This window comes from Silurus meridionalis, chromosome 1, assembly GCF_014805685.1.
Source record: "Silurus meridionalis isolate SWU-2019-XX chromosome 1, ASM1480568v1, whole genome shotgun sequence".
In the NCBI taxonomy this organism is placed as follows: domain Eukaryota; kingdom Metazoa; phylum Chordata; class Actinopteri; order Siluriformes; family Siluridae; genus Silurus; species Silurus meridionalis.
This window is the reverse complement of record NC_060884.1, coordinates 32,871,266-32,892,928: the sequence shown is the minus strand read 5'-3', so window position 1 is coordinate 32,892,928 and position 21,663 is coordinate 32,871,266. Positions and strand designations below refer to the sequence as shown.

At 40.5% G+C, this 21,663-nt stretch overlaps 1 protein-coding gene across 1 annotated transcript in view; it reads right to left on the bottom strand.

Annotated features, from left to right (window-relative positions):
• negr1 (neuronal growth regulator 1) overlaps nucleotides 1-21,033 on the bottom strand; it is a 173,901-nt gene extending 152,868 nt beyond the window's left edge. Inside the window, exon 1 of the mRNA XM_046856899.1 lies at nucleotides 20,583-21,033. Coding sequence (XP_046712855.1) covers nucleotides 20,583-20,752 — 170 coding nt within the window. The 5' untranslated portion in view covers nucleotides 20,753-21,033. The remainder of the gene's footprint in view (nucleotides 1-20,582) is intronic.
• Nucleotides 21,034-21,663: the final 630 nt, after the last annotated feature.

Below are 21,663 nucleotides of genomic sequence, written 5' to 3'. Positions count from 1 at the left end.
AGCAAGAAACCCAATGAACACAATTCAACATGTCTCCTTTCACTGGAGCCACAACTGCACCTCCACATACATCATCTCTAACAAAAGCATCAATATTCACCTCATCACATCACCCTGGGGTTTTCCCCAATTTTTTTCCATGCATTACGGTTTTCCTGGGGATTGAAAACAAAAGCAAATGATGTATTTTTTCACACAAAATCTACAGGAAAGAAAACTAAGTATAAACATCTCATAAAAAAGCTCAATCGTTCTTCTGATCAGTTTTGTCCGACCTTCTCTCACAATGTCCAGCTTGTTCTGAAAAGTCTGTCTTGTAAATGTCTGTGACCAAAATCGCTTTTGTCTCCTCTGTAAAACAGCAATTTAGTCCACAGGTATATATTTGAGCTTGTGCAGTCTGTTACAGACTCTGGTTGCGAGCTCTGAATAGTGTGCTCTCTGGCCATCCAATCGAAGGACGTGAAAATGCCGATGTGTTTAGACGCCTGCTAGATGAATGTTCAAATCGCAATCTGATTGGTTAAAATGACATCTTAAAGCAACAGAGTTTTTGGTATAAAAATAAAAAATCCTCAGGTGCTGATCCTGCTGGCCTTACAAGAACCAGATAGTTCTGACCCCGAAAAAAAACATGTGACAGCTGAAATCTGATTGGATAGAAACTCAAACCTGAACTTAGAGAATAGATTATTGGGATTAATTGAATACATGTTCATGAACACAAATATATTAAAATGTTAGAAAATAATTCTAACAAAGTGTAGGCCAGGAGAGGACTTGCTGACCCTAATGGCCTTCCGCTGATATTAATGTAAATACATGTAAATTAAAGGGGCTCTCATCTTATATTTTTTACTTGCTTGGATCAGCCTATGACGTGACTCTTATCCACTCTGGAAATTTTAGAAATTAACAATAGTTTCATGTCGTAGCTCCTGTTCTCACTTACGCTATAGCAGCTATAAACACTCTTTCCCACACGGGTCCCACAACCCCTCCATCTCAAACTCCTCTGCTCTGAAGCAGTTCACCTGCACATCGGATCATCCGTTCCTTTCCAACGAGTTGTTCCCATAGAAACGGCAACGTGATCAAGCGACGAGGTTCGTATATAAAAACCCTGCGTTTACTCTCCGGTTTTGACCGAATAAAAAAAAACGATTGGTCTGAAGGCCCACAAATAATTGCGGAAGAAAAAAAAGAAGTTAAGAACTCTGCAGGATTGAGTGGTTTTAAAGTTTTCCTCCTTCAGGAAGACGCTTTGATGGACGTTATCTTTCGGTAAATCAATTAAAGTCATTACAATTGCAAATTCGTCCCCACGCTTTCCCGCTAATCGCTTTGAACTCGTTTGGCCCGGGATACAATATTTGAAGCGATAATAAATAAATATCTTTAATACGGATCCTCCAAGAGGCTGAGCGCGAGGGGACGCCGGGGTGAGAGCCTGAGAGGAGGAAGGCTTATTGATTGGCTCGACTGCTTTGTATTCTGTTCACTAATAATTACCAGTGCAGCCTATCCAATTACACACACACACACACACACACACACACACACACACACACACACACACAGGTTCATTATGCAAATAAGAAGGACTCATTTAAGGCAGGCTTACAGGACTTCATTTACACTCGCGTAGACATGACGACGCACTCGATTACATCCGCGCGCCTTCGTTTCTTAATTGAAACCGAACTGCGCTTATAAAGTTTATAGAAATTCAGAAGTTTTTTCTTTCTTTCTTTCTTTCTCTTTTTTTTTTTTTTTTGTTTAACCGTCAACCCTTTCATTGCTACATCCGCAAAAAAGTCTTAAAAGGTTAATGGCGTCTGGTTGATTCTCAGCCCGCTGCGGTGTCGAGAGGAGGATCGGTCGTTGTGTGAAGTCTTATTAACTGCGAAAGAGAAGAGAAGAAAAAAAACGAGCGAAAATCAGGAGACGCTCGACGGAGCTGAGGTTCAACTCACCCGGATTGAGCCGATTGGTTTTTTTCAGCGAGAGAGAGAAAAAAAAGATAATAAATCGGGATTCGGTAAAAAGGTGTTGATTGGTTTCCTGTAACGGCAGCTGGGACAATAGCGCAAAATTATATAAACACTTTTCATCTGATACGTTAGCGTTTCTATGGCAACGGTGCGTCCAAAGCGACATGTTCTGCAAAAAATCTTTTATTATCTATGCAGTTTAATTGGTGGCAAAAGTATTGAAAATCCCTTATTCAAGTAAACAAACACGGTACAAGATACAGACTGTGGTGTCGTGTGTGGACACCTGGGCATGAGATTGGTATGCGCTTTCTTTTTATACCTTTAGTCTCTGTTTGCTGTTAGAATGATCTCCACTCTTCTGGGAAGACGTTCCACTAGATTTTTCATGGAGATCTGTGTGAGATTTTATTCAGCTACAAGGGTGTTACTAAAGTCAGGTACTGGGAGGTCGGGGGTGCAGTCAGCGTTCACATTAATCCCAAAGGTGTGTGATAGGGTTGGAGCTCTATAACAGGAGATCTTTCACTCCAAACCATGGAAAGCAGATCTTCATGGAGATGACTTTGTGCATAGGGACACTGTCATGCTGGGAACAGATTTGGGTACCAAAACAAATGTAATTAAAAAGCTCAAAATCGATCAGAAAAATATGAAAAAAAATTGAATTGACGATTATTTCCTATTTCATTAAGACACACTGAGGTCATAAAATAATATTCATTAATGTTCCATGTAGCCAAATAGAGCCAGTTTAATGAAAATCTGCTTTAAATGGGAAGATCTCCTGATAAAGAGCTCCACCCCTATTAAACACGTTCGGAAGGAACCTCGAAAAGCGCATGATGTCCACAAACCTAACGTTGCATTAATAGCGGAAACGGATCTCGTAAAGATTCTGTGCTTTGTGGAGATGAGAATATGATTCACTGGGTTTGTAGAAACTGAGGAGGAAATATAAATAAATAAATCAGCTGCCGCTATTAATATGGTGTAATGGCGCTGCTGAAGCCAGCTGGGATCCGGTTTATGCTTCGGCTTCTGGAAAAAAAATCATTTTCATTCATTAGCGACAAATAATAAAAATCGGTGCAATTAATAGATGATTAATTAACGGAGAAATTGATCCGTGGTTTTGTTGCGCAGATGCGATCGAGCTGATTAATTAGGCAAATAGACGTATTCGAGAAAAATTGCTTTCTTTCAGACTCGCTTTTATTGAGCAGAGAATAGCCACTGAGTTACGTGCAGTTAAGCCCCTCCCACCCAATGACAAGTTACTTGCTAGAACGGTAAATGCAAAGTTTATAAATTAAATAAAAAATGAAAACTTGACATGCTCCAATGGGAGTGAAGCGGTGTTAAGCCCCTCCCTATTACAGGATTGTGGATTTTTTAATGAAATTGTAAATAAAAAATCAACCATCTCAATAAACAGACTCTGTGAATGGCAGACTGTCCGCAAAAGATTAGCCCCGCCCCATTAGAGGTTTGTGCAAGAATTGAGTGTTTTCAATGTATTTAAAAAAAAAACTTTTAAATGTAAGATATGATAGAACTTTATTAATCCCAAAGGAATTAAACATTATAATAAACAAAATTGACATTCTAAATATATACAAATGTATTCGAAAAACACAAAGGTGCTAAAAAACTAACATATTGTAGATTTCACAGAAAATGAATATTGTGGTATTGCGATATTTATTTTAATTTGAAAATAAAATTCCAAAATGTTGAATGGCAAATGACGACTGTCCAGCAGAGTTTAGCCAATGAGAGTGAAGCATGGTTAGGCCCCACCCCCTTGACAGGTTTGTGCCAATATCAAGGTGGTAGTTTAGTGGTAAAGGTATTTAATTTTTGGATCCTAAGTTAAAATCCCAGCCAATTTAAGCTGCCCCTAATGGGCCCCTGAGCAAGGCCCTTAACCCTATAGCTGCTTACTAGTATGAATGAAAAAATAAAAAATTGCTCTAGATACCAAATGTAACGCTGCAGATTAGTAAATAAAATTTGAATATAAAAATAAACACTTGAAAGGCTTCTATTCAGACTCTGTAAATGACAGGAAAATCCAGAAGATTCCTGTAAGCCAAACACAAAGAAAAAAAAAGAAAGAAAAAGCCAGAGGGCCATCAGGGCTCCATCTCAGCGGTAAAGTTAGACGATGCACACGTGTCAGAAAGAGAACGTCAGATATGTGTCAACGAAACAGAACGGCTTTTCATCCTGACGCAACGCTGGAAGCGGCGTCTCCTCTCCGGACGGCAGAGGCAGAGATTCTCCGTGTGCTGAAGATGTGAGAAATGCGACATGTCTTCGTTTACAGCTTAACTCCTGTGACACGGGGAAATCGGTATGAATATAAACCGCTGTGAAACGCAATAATAAACGTGCGAGAACAAGCGAGCGCGTGATCCGCCTGAGAATTTTTATAATTACACAAAGGTCATGTGATCGAGAACGCAGGAAACTGTTCAGATCTGTTCTGGAGTCCAGAGCCGTACCGACGCAGGGCCAAGGATCTCCGGCGACTCGGCTGTCAGCGAAACGTTCCAGGATCATTAAATATAAAGCGAGTTAGCAAGAAGGACGGAGGCAGCGTTTTAGGGCAGGAAAGATCTGACCTATTTGTGAAGGCAGAATAAGGACAGCTGTCTTACGCATGGCCTGCTCAAGATCTAGAAACCTTTTGGCAGACATGGAAAGCAAAATTCTGATGGAAGATAAAAGATTCTCTGGGTGAAAAAAAACTAACCTAAAGGACTGAATTTGCGTGGTTGAATGTTCGCTATTTTCTTCATCATTTGCTCTTTCTTTTCCTCCTCCTTATTCCTCCTCTTATTTTTATTAATAGGGTGCAAGAACTCGTCTCGGCTGCCTTTTGTTATTCTACCTTCTTCCTCTGCTTTTTTTTTTTCGTCCTATTTCTTCTTTAGCTTTTTTTGTGGCAACCCCTATAAACGTTGGTGGAGGGTTTTAGCTACATTCTGACCAAGTCTGGGCCAATTACTGCTAACACACTAGTGCCACCTATGGGTCATATTTGGACCAAATTTAGAAGTGCATTTACACTCAGCTTTCGAACCAGATCTCAAAAAATCATTTGAGTAAATTGAGATTTAGTTTAATTTACGGTAGATATTAGATACATCAATAAAACAAATAAAAAAACATGCGGCCAGCTTTTTATACAGACTCTGTGAATGGGAGACTCCTGAAGAGAGATTAGCCAATGAGAGTCAAGCATCAGTAAGTCCCACCCCTTTTAAACGTTTGTTTTGGTTTTATCTTTAAAACCAAATGAGAGCTCGGTGGTTAAATTGTTGTACTTTTTGGACTTTCAGAAGAAGCACCACTAAAGTGTCACTATTGGGGCCCCTGTGTAAGGCCCTAAACCCTTATCTCCTAAGTGTACAAATAAAATACAAATAATTGTAAGTCTAATTCTAATTCTAAGAAGAACCATTGTGCTGAACTCCACAAAAACCCTCTAGCTCCACCAATAGGGAAACATGTAGACAAGCGTTGACAAAAGAACAGCTGATACAATTTGCATATACAATATATCTGAACATCCCGTTCCACATTTAGTCTCCATTTGCTGTTATGAGCTCCACTCTCCTGGAAAGATGTTCCACTGGATTTTTTTGGGAGATTTGTAAAGATTCATTCAGCCACAAGGGTGTTAGTAAAGTCAGGTACTGGTGTAGGTGAGAAGGTGAGGAGGCCTGGGGTGCAGCCAGTGTTCACATTCATTCATGTTTAATAGGGTTGGAGCTCTGTAGCTGGAGATCTTCCACATTTCGGTCCCTAGAAAGCAGATCTTCATGTAGCTGGGTTTGTGGACAGAGGTATTGTCATGCTGGAACAGGTTTGGGTCTCCTAGGTTAAGTGAAGGGAATAGAGACTGTCATTAAAGATAATCAACCACATTATAGCTGCCGTAGTGTAAGCAATAACAGGAAATAAACTGTTTTAGGAACAACTGTACCTTTAAATAGCTAAAAAATCATCACATTATGGTTGTCATCAGAAATGACTAACAACTTGTCATATTTGGTTTCGGAGACACAAAATACGAAGGTTATAGGAACGTCTCAACATCATCCCATGACGCCAACAAACCAGGAAATTGGAATTGAAATGTGTGTGTGTGTGTGTGTGTGTGTGTGTGTGTGTGCCTTATTCCTTCATTTTCCTTCAAACGTTGCTGTTACGACTGTGTAAACTCCAACGTGTTGAAATGCACACAGTCATGCTGAATAATTAAAGAAAAAAAAAAAGAAAACATTGACTCCGGCATCGCTTTAGTACGAATAAAAAACAATAATCTCTTGAAGCACTTTAAATCGCAAGGTCTACACAACATTAGCCTTGTATTATGCTTTAAACTAACGCTCTACTCTCCCAACGGTGCACAGCCAATTTTGCCTGAGCGAATGTGTGATTCAACTAATCAGCTATTTATCAATCCCTGCTCGAGTTGATTAAAGATGTGCGAGAGCTGGAAATCACCAAACTTAACAATATATATAGCAGCACGTAGGAAGACTTACAGGCTCTTATTCGCGTTCAGATTTCAAGTCAAGTGGATTTCAACTATGAACAGTACAATACAATATACAGACACGAACAATGTTTTTTTTTTTTTTTTATGTTTTTCCAAAGATTAGCTAAAAACTGATGACTAGCATGTTTTTAATGCTAGTGGAAGCTGAATTTTTTTTCCATTTAGCACTTTTTCCTCACATGCATGTTGAAAACAAATTGTCTGATGATGGTCATGAATACCGAAAGCTGACTGGTTAATTTCTCAAACCTTGCCGAACTCTGATTGGTTGACGGAAGCCAAATTATTCAAATGTGCATTGAAAAAAACTGATCATTTTTCAAATAACCTCAAGCCATGCAAAAAAATCCCGCACTGTCTCCCTCAGTCTCCTTTCCCCGAACGTCTCAACTAACTTCCAGCGAAAGTGCTTGGACCCGTAATTCTATTTGCAAAAATACAGCAGAACAGATGTTTATTTTTATTAAAACAGAGACACCGTGAGCCGTCAGTTCCGTCTCAATCGGCACGATGAAGATCTACATCGCTTAGAACGTGTCCTGGGACGGTGTCAGATTTCGACGCGTGGAGAGGACGTGCTGTTTCTGTCTCGCATTTCAAAGGAACCCGAGCTTTTTTTATTAACAGCTACTGCTACAGAATAAAAATAAACAGGTATCTGAGTGTACAGTTCTCACATCACAAAGACAGCAAACACACAGCATTCCTTTGTAGCAGCGCTACACCAGAGCTACTCCCAGGCAGTATATAAACAAAAAAAAACCTACTCTAGAAACATTCAGCAACCGCCGAGTCTTAAATAAACTCATAATGCTGGTGCGTTCCTATCTTCTTTTTTTCTTCTTCTTCTTTTTTTTCCCCCCACAAGCAATGAAAATGCTGCCGAGCTGAAGGTCTGTTTTGCTGAAAGTGAATGATATGAAATGAAATTCTAAAGATTACGGTTTATGGCCTGTAGTATGGAGATGAAAACGAGATTGGACTGGAATGAACTGGAGAGTATTGCGCTCTGGTCATGAGCGATATCCCAGGATTCCATAGAAATGCAATCGTGTAGATCTGGCGTCAGCGAAATGGGAATAGTGTGTTAGTGGAAATGTGAGCTTTATGAAATCGTTATTATATATATGGAACTGGTATGCAAACCCTTTTTTCAATAAAAAATATATATAAACAGGTAAAAAAAAAAAGCTAAAATCCCCCTTTTGAATAATAAATATACAAACACTACACAACATAGCAGTGGTGTTCTACCTGAATCAATCCACCTCTTAATACAACCATTATAAAGCCACGGCTCTAGAAACCATTAATATTACAGAGAAGCGCAGTAAAACAGAGCGCTGCATCAAACACAGGATCTCATACGCCAAGAATGAATGTCATCACTTAAGCAAAAAACCCAATTCAACACCTCTCTTTTCACTGTAGCCACAGCTGCACCTCCCACATACATCATCTCTAGCAGCAGCATTGATATTAACCCCAGAATGCGACCCCGGGTTTTTTTCACCTTTTACTCGACGGCGTATAGGGCGAGAGAAACGCTATGAAATCAAAAAAATGGAATGTTGGAATAATTTAATACATTTTTATGGACAAAAAAATAGTCAAATGTAAGTCAGTGATTCTGAGTTTATGACAGCAGAGAAGGACTTTCTGACCCTGATGGCCTTCCACTTCTATACACAAATGTATACAATGTATATTTTTATAAATAAATAAATGTATATAATTCTATTCACTTAAGTGCTACTGTATTCTTAAACCCCTTTATAAGGACCTGATTAATATGAAGCTTTTATTTTTGAGACAGGAAGTGACTAAAGTGTCAGGATCGTAATGTGATTATTCTCTTACAAATCTCACCATTTTTACTAAAAGAAAAGAAAAAAAAGTTTGTGGAAATATGTACGATCAAAATAAACAAATTGCTTGCCGAAACAACACCTCAGTGCCAGATTGGTCAATGGACCAATCGCGCTCAGAGGCAATTCGTTAGTCCCGAGCCACAGAAAAGAATCGTTTAGAATGAATGAATCGGGTTCCATAAACAAAAGACTGACGTGAAAGCGTTAAAGCGCCGACCAGATTTACACAACAAACCACTCACACCTGTCCACATTACCCAGAATAATATCCAATTTATTGCGATTAGCATTATTAGTATGCTAATCATGTTGGCGAAACTAATCAGTGAGCTCATACAGAGATTTTGCTAACATCTCAAGGTTGTGAAAATACCTCACAAATGTAAGCTAGTTTGCTGTGAATGGAGCTAATATACATCATGAATTTAGCCTCATGTTACCTAGCGAGTTTTGCTAACGTCTTTTTTAAACCATCACCTTATGCTAGCTTGCGGGCAAACCTTAATTCTTGTTTGAACTAGCATGCTAGAAACAGGTGTGATATAATTAGGATGATAGAGCACTTAATAGGTTTCCAAGCTAGTCAGTTTAAATATAAAACAACACATAAGGCTAGTAATAACATTACTTTTATAACGTTACTATTACACTATTATGTCGCTTGTTAGCAAACTTGACTAGCTACTAAACGCTAGTGCAAGAGAGGTCAATTAAGCTATGATAAATACTTAGCTGGGATGTTTTATGTGGCTAAAATGGAAAATAAATATTTTTTTAGTTTCATGCAAAAAAACATGTTTAGCGTGGACATTAGCATATCTTTTGCACTTTCGGTTGAATGTGATAACGTTTTTTTTCTGTCAGAAAGTGTGAGTAAAACTTATGTAGGACCTTTCACGTGAATTTGATGTCCGTATTTACACATTGGTGATCGCGTCATCGCGTCATCGACGGCACCAATGTAGCGCCAAAGTGGTGTTCAGAGTATCAGAGGGTTTTTTTTTTTTCTTGAGCGATGTTACACACTTGAGCGCCCCGAAAACATCTAGCCAAATATGAACTCTCCTGACGCTAATGAAAGTAATATTTTCGAACGGTTAAAAAGAGAACGAGGCTGTGTAAACGCGAGGGGAGAGAAAGCCGAGCGTGAACGAGAGCTGACAATACGAGCTTAACGCATGAACGCTTCCTTATCGCAAGCTGTTCAGCGCCCACTTTCCCCCAAAGCCGCCGTGGCAGAATGATTCGCCTGAGAAAACCTGCAAAAAGAAGGCGACTGCCTCAGCCATCACGCCGTGTCTGAACGTACTCGTCTTTTTTCTTTTCTTTCTTTCTTTTATGGTCAGTAAAATAATGAGGAGCTATTGTGTGAATGTGTGTGTGTGTGTGTGTGTGTGTGTGTGTGTGTGTGTGTGTGTGTGTGTGTGTGTGTGTGTGTGTGTGTGTGAGAATGTGTGTGTATCCTCATTTAATTTTAGGATATAACATTTTTTTGCAATTCTGAACAAGATTTCATCACCGCCAGCTTTATTAGAAAGAGATTAATAGATTAAGTGGATTAATAAATACGGAAAGAGAACAAAATTACTATAAAGCTTCTCTTATTCTTATTCTCTTGTTCTTCTTATTATACTTCTCTAAAATGGAAAAATGGAATGAAGCAGTGATGGATAAATCACCAGGTGAGGAGAGGTGCTAACGAGAACATCCTAGCAGACTAGGAGAAAAAAAAAGAAAGTTTTTTTTCCTCACAAAAAAGCCTTGATAAATGATTAGTTGACACAGCTAGTCTTTTTTTTTTTCACACCAACAGCTACTGAAAGCGTCGAGCCGTGCCCTTTCCCCTTCAGTGAATCAGTTTGTTCTGAACTGCTTGTGTAACTAAACAAGTATTATATCTGAGTGGCCTGTATCGCCATAGCAACAAAAAAGGTACATCCTGTATGTTTTAAAATGATTACTAATGTTCATACCTTTTATCCAGAATAATATCCAGTTTACTTTGATTAGCATACATAGTATGCTAATCGAGACATAAAATTTAATTAAATGAAAGAGACTTCGCTAACACAGGGCTGTGAAAATACTTCCCAAATGTTAGCTAGTTTGCTGTAAAAATAGAGCTAATATATCTCATGAATAAATTCACGCTCACGCTACGAGTATTGCTAATTCTTTTTTTGTTTTATACATCAACATATGCTAGCTTGAAAGCAAACCTTATCTTATATGAACCAGCATGCTAGAAACAGGTAAAATGTGCGTTAGATTTTTTTCGCAAGCCTTCAGGTCTCGATTACAGGTAGTCTTTATTTTTTTTATCCTAACAGCTACGGAAAGCGACGAGACGCACCCTTTGCCCTTCGGTGAACGCTTTGGAACGCGAACGCTGATAACCGATTAAACGTCCAATAGTTTTTGAAATGGATATCAGATTAAAGAAAAATCAATAAAACAAACACTGTGTAGAACTTTATTGCAGAAATAAAATGGAGGGGATCCACATCTGCACCGTGCAGATTCTCCACTGGTGTCCCACAAGGCTCGGTACTTGGTCCCCTCCTTTTCTCCCTCTATACCCACTCCATTGGTGAAGTCAAAACCTCACATGGGTTTTCTTATCACTGCTGTGCAGATGACACTCAACTAATCTTTTCTTTCCTTCCATCAGATACCACAGCTTCCGCTCAGATATCAGCATGCTTGACAGACATATCTTCATGGATGAGTGCTCACCAACTAAAACTCAACCCCAGCAAAACAGAACTGCTGGTCATCCCAGGTGATTCATCTCCAGGTCAAGATCTCCAAAAAACACTTCATGACTCTCTGCTCTCCCCTTCAGCCACTGCTCGTAACCTTGGGGTAACTATGGACAATGAACTGTCCTTCTTCCCACATGTCGCTAATCTTGCTTGTTCTTGTCGATTTCTTCTCTATAACATCCAAAGGATTCGAACATTTCTGTCCACACTGGCTGCCCAGGTGCTTGTTTAGTCTCTTGTCATTTCAAGACTTGACTACTGCAACTCTCTGCTGGCAGGTCTTCCCCTGAACACAATTGGTCCACTGCAAATGATCCAAAACACAGCTGCACGACTTGTGTTCAATCAGCTGCACGTATCAGATTCAAAACACTGATGCTTGAATACAAGGCCAAAATGGACCAGCACCATCTTACCTCAGTGACCTTATCACATCTCACACTGCACCACGCTGTCTGAGATCCTCCAGCACTGCTCAACTGGTACCTCCTTCTCTCAGAATGAGAGGTAAGTACACCTCAAGGCTCTTCTCTGTTCTGGCACCAAGGGGGTGGAATGAACTTCCCCTTGATGTCCGTACAGCAGAGTCCCTGACTATCTTCAAGCGACGACTGAAGACCTACCTCTTCCTGAAATACCTAACCCTGAACTTAAATTGGCACTTCCAAGCTTGTAGAATTCAAGGTTTATATTTATATTCAGTTTGTAATCTTGCGTACCAGTGTTGATTTATTCATTACTAGAGACTCAAAGCACTTTTGTACGTCGCTCTGGATAAGGGCGTCTGCTAAATGCCGCAAATGTATATGTAAATATAAAATAGTAATAACCGTAATTTAAATGCTCTGGACGTTGTATAGACATTTCAAGATGGCCATTTTAAGCATGGCTGTTTGGATTCAGGTGAAATAGTAACGCTTCCATTTAAGTGAAGGTAATAAAGTTGGAAGTTGTTTGTTTGTTTTCAACATTTAATAATACATTTAAAATACCTACAAGTTTTTACATTTTCGATTTGTCTGTCAACTTTAGTGGATGCACTATAATAAAACACAACCCGGAAAAACTATCTGTGATTTTTCCCGATAGTTCCAGCAATCGACTATCGGTGCAGATTAATTTTGTGAAACGGATGAATCCGTTGACCTCTATGAGCAAGACTGTGTGTGTAAATTACCTGCATCTCTGCTGCATCTCTACTTAACTCCTAATGGTAATTTTCATTCTATTTCCCATTTGAACGTTTTCTTCTCCAGATCAAGAAATTCATCTTGTGCGTTTTTATTTATTTATTTTTATCAAAATCACTGTATGCAAAAATCCTCCATGGACCTCAGGAAGGTTCGTTCGTAAATTTAAAAAATAGCAGGATGAAACGGTTACATGACGCCGATTCAACCGACAGACCAGAAACTACCTGCGTTCGCCACCTCGCACCTGAACTTCCAGCCAATCACAATGCAGCGCTCCTCAACAAGTCTGGGACGAACCGATATGGAGTGCTGATTTAAAAAGTACAGCCAGAAGAGCCGAATATTCCTCCCACTTTGACTATTAAGGCGATAAAAACCAGAAGCCACGGGCCGTGTCGCTCGTTACACGTGCGGCTTTTTCGTTGAAGAAACTCCGGACTACGACTTTTATTCGTCCTGCAGGTCTCCGGGAAAACGCTTGCGTGATTTTAAATGGAGGTCTGAAATAAAATGCAAAAAAAAAGAAAAGTCAGAGTTTAATTTTTTTTTTTTGTAAAAGTGGCACTGATCTCCGGGGAGCGGCGAAAGTGCGAAAGCTTTGTACCAAAAAAAAAAAAAAAAAGTGGCGATTAATCAAGAGAGGAGAAGAAGTGGTGTAAAGAATGAGCAGCCCCCATACACACACACACACACACACACACACACACACACACACACACACACATTGATATGAAGTGCTGAAGTGGGCTGTGTGAGCCAAAAGGCCAAAGAGCATCGGAGCCTCTGAGAGCACATCCTGACATTAATGGGGAAAGTGGGACAGTCGTGACTGGCCTATCGACAGCATGCAACACACCCACTCTCATTTCATCCACTCCTTGGTGCAAGATATAAAGAGCTAGGCCCGCTCTATCTCTCTCTCTCTCTGTCTCTCTCTCTCCCTCTCTGTCTCTCCAGCTCCCAATGATGAAGTTTTAAAATGTCACATTGGCCCGCATGTGAATATTTATCTGAAATCAAGCGAGGAGGAGGAGGAGGGTTGGGTAGTTGTCGAAACGACGCGGACTCACGCCGGCTAAACGCTGCCGTGTAGCTCGGGTCTACAAAGCGTAATGAGCGGCTGCAGCTGTGCTCCTTTCACTAATTACGCAAATAATATTCAGGCGCGTGGTGATGAGGATGCTGGTCAGGTCTGAGGGACTCTCTCATTATGGCCCGCACGACTGCAGGAGAAGGACCTCTGTGACCGGGAAAAACAATGTATATTTGCGAGCCCGAGCTCCACTCGGCCTTTTGTCATGTAGAACGACGCCTCGGGCGCTGACGCCTGAGCTTTTTGGCGAGAATTGAGTATTATTGGAAATGTATGTAAGAGGCGTGAGAAACGGAATCGGTGAAGCGTCGCTAAGGGGGTTGGGGCCGAACTGTTTCCTTTCTCAAATAACTTCAACTCGATGTAGAAAGTTTGTCGACACCCGAGCGTTGGGATGTGCGTCCTTTTTTGAAAATCCAAATCCACCCCTTTTGATAACTCTTTCAGGAAGATATTTATGGAGATTTGTTTAGACACATGTCTAAACAATTTATCCCAATTTATCCCAAACGTGCTCAATACGGTTTAGCGCTCTTTAGCTATATATTATATATACTATAACTAGTATATAACTATTTACTATAACGATATACTATTATATTAGGTTGCAAAATTTCAGGAATTTTCAAGATTGGAAATTTTCAATGGGAATTAACTGTGAAATTACAAAAATCGTGGAAATGAATTGTAGTTTTGTTTAAAAAAATAAAAATTGGTTAAAACATCCAGATTAAATGCAATTTAGTTGAATTTCTACCTAAACATTCACCAATCACATGCACACGTACTGCAGGGTTACTGAAACCACGCCCCCTACATGCATTGTTCATTCCTGTAGATCAGTGGTCCACAACCTTTTTCGCACCACGGACCAGTTTAATGTCGGACAATATTTTCACGGACCGGCCTTTAAGGTGTGGCAGATTAATACAACAAAATAAAATGATACGACCATAAAAACTGGTATCTAAATATAATAATAAACGTGAATCCACTGTGGTTTTTTTTGTTCATTTTGCTCTCTTGGGGGTTTGAATTTAGCGGTAATGTATTATGTGTTAGCGGCCGGAGCCCCTTTAAGAAGGTAGTGGATGGAGGTTAGACTTGGCCGAGGCAACATGACATGCATCAAGAGTGAGTCATAGACAGATCATTTCATAAATAAAACATCGTTCAGCATCAGATAATAAATAAAATGGAAATAATGTAAGTTATGTATTCTTTCTGTGCGGCCCGGTACCAATTGACCCACGGACCGGTGCCGGTCCACGGCCTGGGGGATTTGGGACCACTGCTCTAGAACATAACACACATCATTTCTGACAATCCTGCACACAAAATAATGTCAAGAAATGTGCATCTTAGTATTTACATAAATGACATTATTATTACATACGTTTATGTTGAAAACGTCTTTGTGCTGCGTGTAAACTGTTGCACGATAAAAATGCTACAATTGTAAATACAAATATGCTGACTAAGCAGACATTTAGGTGAGATACTTAAAAAAATTGTCTAAAAAAAAGACCATCTACAATCAATAAATAAAAAGTCGGATTTTTTTATATGTATTAATTTGCGCATGTGTCAGCTTATGTTTCTATTTATGTTTGTATATATACAGTACAGACCAAAAGTTTGGACACACCTTCTCATTCAAAGAGTTTACTTTATTTTCATGACTATGAAAATTGTAGATTCACACTGAAGGCATCAAAACTATGAATTAACACATGTGGAATTATATACATAACAAAAAAGTGTGAAACAACTGAAAAATGTCATATTCTAGGTTCTTCAAAGTAGCCACCTTTTGCTTTGATTACTGCTTTGCACATTCTTGGCATTCTCTTGATGAGCTTCAAGAGGTAGTCACCTGAAATGGTCTTCCAACAGTCTTGAAGGAGTTCCCCGAGAGATGCTTGGCACTTGTTGGCCCTTTTGCCTTCACTCTGCGGTCCAGCTCACCCCTAAACCATCTCGATTGGGTTCCGGTCCGGTGACTGTGGAGGCCAGGTCATCTGGCGCAGCACCCCATCACTCTCCTTCTTGGTCAAATAGCCCTTGATGCCTTCAGTGTGACTCTACAATTTTCATAGTCATGAAAATTAAGAAAACTCTTTGAATGAGAAGGTGTGTCCAAACTTTTGGTCTGTACTGTACATTTTATATACATTTCTCTCCAAATTTCGAATTTGTTCCCATAAATTTCCATAATTTCCAATAAACTCCTGGTAAGTTTTCAACTTTCAGGTTTCAAGTTTTATTTGTCATATGTACAGACGTTAGCGACGATTTGTACAATTAAATTCTTAAGTGAGGCTACAGGCAAACTACAACGAAAAAACTATAGCCACCCTGCACAAACCCTTCCACAGGACATATAATAAACAAGGAAGAAGGTATAAATAAATCTTAACAAAAGCACAAACAGTCAAGTCTCGTTATATCACACATTTTTCCGAATCCAATTCCAGTCATTTCCATTCGTCACAGAGCTCAGAAACTGACATCTGATCCGCTGGGTATCAAATTGGTGTCATATCCATCCATCCATCCTTCTTCTATACCTCTTATCCTACACAAAGTCGCCTGGAGCCTGTTCTTCCAGGGACCCCCCGGGGGGGCACAAGGACTACCCTGGACACCAATACAGTACAATCTGGAAATGCCTTTATAGTGCGAGAGGAAACCGGAGTAACCTGAGGAAACCCCCAAAGCACTGGGTGGAACGTGCAAACACACACACACACACACATTAAGTAGAGGGACACTTCGAACCCCCGACCCCCTGGGGTAAGTGGCAAATGTGCAAAACATCACTAACTGACCAATTGTCCCGTATTCCCCACAACCTACAACTACCCCCACTCCTTCAACTTAGGCCCCTCCCCCCTCATTTATTACCAAAACTTCAAAACACAGATTTTATTCAAAATACCAGTGTATATGTTTGTGTGTATGAAATATCGAGTACCATCACAGTCGTACCGAATCACCACTAATGACTTTGCTGGAAAAAAGCAAACCGGTCGTGGTATTTTTACAGACGAGTATCAGCCACGCGGCGTCGTTCGCTAATCCGGCAGTTGTGTCCCGAATCTGCAAGTCTCGCCGCGGTCTCTCTGCTACAGTACGTAGCTTTCACTAATGAGGAAGAGAGCTGGCGTTTCCTTTCGGCCCATGAGAACATGGAGATATCCCTGCTCATGAATTCATTTTCGCTGCTCTAATTTAGATTCCTGCACTGGAGTACTTTTGGGTGATGTTGACTGGGGAAAAAAGTAAAAAAATGTAAAGCACATCCTATATATTATCGATATATATTATACGTCCAATGGCATCATCGCTGCCGTCCTCCCATTGGTGGAAAAATTAAGCGTCAAACCATCATTAACAGTGTAAAGAATAAAGGGCCGGGCCGATATATCAATATAATATCAATATTGTGATAAATGATTATACAATACACTTTTCGGAGATATCGTTGCCATGGTGATGATTTCTTTCTTTCAATGTTTTATTCAAAATTAAATGGTATTAAATATGCAGTGCTGATTTGACTTTTTCTTTTTAACTTATCCCTTTTCTTCAGACATTGAAAGTACACTACCATTCTTTAGATATCGTGATGTGAGATTTTTGTCACATTGCCCAGCTCTACTGTAAAATTTTAATCATAAAATACTCGTCTGACACTTAAGACTCCTTCCGTAAAAGTTACAAATAAATGTATTAATTAAAACTCAAAGATTATATACATTATTTGTGTGGCGGCCGTCATGTGTCATGTTATTGCTATGGAAACGAATTCGGATAAAGGGAGGTGGAAGTTTAGTGCTTAAGGCATTAGACTTAATATTGGAAGGTCATGAGTTCAAATCCCAGCCACACCAAGATGAAGCAGCCACTCCTGGGCCCCCTGAACAAGGCCCTTACCCCCATAGCTGCTCTGTGGTATAAATGAGAATAATGAAAGTCGCTCTGAAAATCTTTCAAATATCCCCACCCTGATCTATGGTAACAATGAAATATGGTATATTTGTGTATATAAATGCCGGATTAATGCTACATCGTGAATCCTGGACCTCAAGACACGTGAAGCAAACTCAGAGCAGCACTGACAATCACGGTGACGTCTGGGATTTTACGCCGAAGCGAACCAATCACATGCACTTAACTCCACTCCATTACCTGCATTAATTCTGACATAAATGACTAGACTCGGCTAATGACTGGAATCCGTACAGACACTGATGTGAGCTCTGCCTTAAATCAAAGACTCTCGGGGTGATCAAGGGCATTCACGTCACGACGGTGAAGATCCATTCGTCAATTAATCAGCCGATTAATGAGCAGCGAATCGACAATTATTGCGCGAAACATTCCCTGTATGAGGAAAACGCCCATCCAATTCAGTCGGGTTTTATTGTACAGTCAAGCCATGCTTTATTGATTTCTCTTTCGAGGAACCCACAAGTGTATAGATGAAGTTGAGGATGAAGAAGTTTAAATGATCACAGTATTAGCTGCAGGGTTGCCAGATTCAAATAATCCTTTTATTATCCATCCAAGGTCCAAGCCAATATCTCTTCCTGGGAGGGGAGGGGAGGTGAGGGGAAGGGAGGGGTAGCTCCAAGCTGTCCAAGCTGCCACTCTTAGGCCCTTAAGCAAAGCCCTTAACCCTCTGTGCCCTGGAGGCGCTGTATCATGGCTGACCCTAAACTCTGACCCCGGCTTCCGAGCAAGTAGGGATATGCATAGAAAAGAATTTAACTGCGCTGTTATGTATATGTGACAAATAAAGGCTATTCCTACTTCTCTCCCATAAGGAAGATATACTGTACATTAAGGTAGGGTTGCCAGATTGAATCAACACTTTGCAAGTGTGTATTCAATGATTCCCCGCCTTAATGTAAAAAAAAAAAAAAAAAAGGCACAGGTTGCCAGATTAAAAACAGCAAATGATATTTAATTTCTATACAAACATTATTCAAACATTAAAATAAAACAGGGTTGCCAGTTTGCTACGGCCTGACAATTTCAATGTGTCTAAGCTCCTGATTTATGACACACCCAGCATTTTTTATTCAAAACGTCAATTTTCCTGTAACGTATCATTTCATTTTATGTTGAGGTCCCAGTAGTGCACAAGTAAAAAATGAGGATGAGGATGATGTATGGGAGGATCCTCCATATTCAAGTCTCTTATTATATAATTACAGTTGTAGGTAGAGGGTTGCCAGATTTAATCAAATGTGTTCAAACCATCTTCTAAACCTTAACTGGATTACAAAATAAACACATCCTTTTGCAGCTGCTTCTTTAACCTGATTATTTCTTCTTTTTTTCCACACTGTGTTACTAGTTTCAAAAGCAATGTGACTGAGGAGGTTGAAGAAGCAGCTGAAGAAATCAGGAACACACCCATGAATTGTTTAATAGTATACATTTTCCCCCTCATATGATTTTTCTTTTTTGGTTTGAAAGCTTCTTATAGTTTATAGATGAAGATGAGGATAAGATGAGGATGAGGTTTGAACACATCCTGTCTGTCTTTCTGTCTGTCACGTCTCTGATCATAAAATCACACTGGGAGCTGCAGGGTTGCCAAATTGAATCAACTGTTTACAAAGGACACACATACCTTTTTTTCCCATCCTAATTCGAATTAAATCATAAATAATAATTAGTGATTTCAATATATTAATCATTTTATTTAATGGGAACGTTGGGGGGGTTGCCAGATTGTAAAACGTCCTTTCATTGACTTAATGCCATGAAATAATATCAATCAGTATGACTATGATTTGCATATAATAAAAACTCAGACCTGCACTCTCTCTAATACACATGATGATAATAATGATGATGATGATATCCTAAACAAAATGATACAAGGTACGAATTATACAATTCTTTTTATAACGCATATCTGGCAACCCCGGGTTTGAAATGGCTGAATGAACGCCTTTTTCATGCACTTGCAGACTTCAGGGTTTGGATCCACAGCCGGGTTCTGGTTCCAGCGTAAGAAAAGTCCAAACACAGAGACTCAAAAACAAACGTTACACATTGTAGAGGTTTTTATGGTTTCCGGTTTGGGAGAAATAAAAAAACATCAACACCATCAACAAACAAAAAAGAGCTAGCGGGGTTTCCGAATGAAAGAAAAGAAAGGAGGGAAAAAAAGGAGAAACGGAAACCTCCCCATCCCTCATTCCTGTTACACAATCGCTGAAAAGTGAAGGTGAAAAGAAGGAAAAAAAGGATGAAGTCGGGAATGGAGCGGGAAATGCGCGAGCCTTTTGAAGAAGTGCAACATAGTGTCAAATAGCGGTGCGTGCGTGTGTGTGTGTGTGTGTGTGTGTGTGTGTGTGTGTAACAAGCACGCACTGATCACCACCGACTGTTAGAAAGTATTAAAAAGTATCAGAATGTATTGTAGAGTAATGGAGACTATTTGAGACTATTGGAGACTATTTGAGACTATTGGAGACTATTGGAGACCACTGGAAAGAACTGATGAGAACTGTGGAGTATATAAATGTCGATGAGACTATTGGAGAATTTATGGGATAGCACCAGTGAGCATCAGAGGGGTAAAGTGGTTGTTGTGTGTTGTTTATTAATATAAAGGTTAGTTGTGTGTGTGTGTGTGTGTGTGTGTGTGTGTGTGTGTGTGTGTGTGTGTGTGTGTGTGTAACGCAAATACAAACTGGAGAGCCCTGACTATTGTGGAGCATTAGAGAGTATCTACATGTAGTGGAGACTATTGAAGACCACTGGAGACCACTGGAGAGCATTGGAGAGTATTTGAAAGCATTGGAGAATATCTGAGAGTATTGGAGAATATCTGAGAATATCTGAGAATATTGGAGAGTATTGGAGAATATCTGAGAATATTGGAGAGTATTGGAGAGTATTGGAGAATATTGGAGAGTATTGAAGAGTGTTGTAGGTGTAGTGTGTTGCTGTAATGAGCTCGCAGTGGTGTTGCCTATTACCCTAAAGGTGAGTTGTTTTGTGTGTTTGTGTGTGTGTGTGTGTGTGTGTGTGTGTGTGTGTGTGTGTGTGTGTGTGTGTGTACCTGAGCAGCGCCGTGTCTCCTTGCCGGCTCACCACACTCTCACTCGAGGCATAGTCCACAGTTTGTCCAGCTGGCAAGCAGGAAGGCAGAAAGCAGCACAGGCTGAGGATGATCGCGGTGAGCCACTGACCGGAGACGCACGCATCCTGCACCGCACTCATAATGTCCATCACCGCGGGCTGAGAGCTTCACCACTGCCCCGCAAGCTCTCAAACAACAAGAACAAAAAACAACACAAAACACACCGGCGATAGCGCTTTAAAATGATAATCCTGTTTCTTCTGCTGCTTCTTCTTCTGCTTTTCTCCTTCCTTCTCCAGAGAGAGAGAGAGAGAGATAGAGCGAGAGAGATATCACCGTGGCGCGCGCGCTGCTCCCTCGTTCTTCACCAGCTTTGTTTTGGATGCTCTGCGTGTGCGCGCGCGCGTGCGTGCGTGTGTGTGTGTGTGTGTGTGTGTGCCTGCGAGCGCGCACTCGTGTGCGAGAATGTGTGCGCGTGCACGCTCGCTCTCTCTCTCTCTCTCTCTCTCTCTCACACACACACACACACACACACACACGCACACACATGCACCCTCTTGCACCATCTAGCGAGCAAGGCCTGCAAGCTCTCTGCGCGCGACAGCTCCTTAAGCCCCGTTGCCAAGCGCCCGTTTCCTTGGCAACACTTTCCCTGTAGCTCGTGACACTTCCCCCGTTCGGGGCCTGCATGCATTTCTGCAAGCAATTCTACAATTCTGTCTGATGCGCATGCATTTGTGCAAACAGTGTGATGCGCGCGCATTTCTGCACTCGCTCCGAAGTGAATGCATGCAAAGAGTTTGATGTGCATGGATTTTCACAAGCAGCCTGATATGCACACCTTTCCTTAGAGAGTCTGATGCACATGCATTTCTGCAAAGAGTCTGATGTGCGTGCATTTTCACGAAGAGTCGGATGTGAATGTGTTTCTGCAAATAGGCTGATGCACGTGCATTTCCGCAGAGCGTGATGTGAATACATTTCCACAAACGGTCCGATGCGCACGCTTTTCTGTAAACTGTCTGATGTGCCCTGGTGTCCACCAAACACCATCAACATC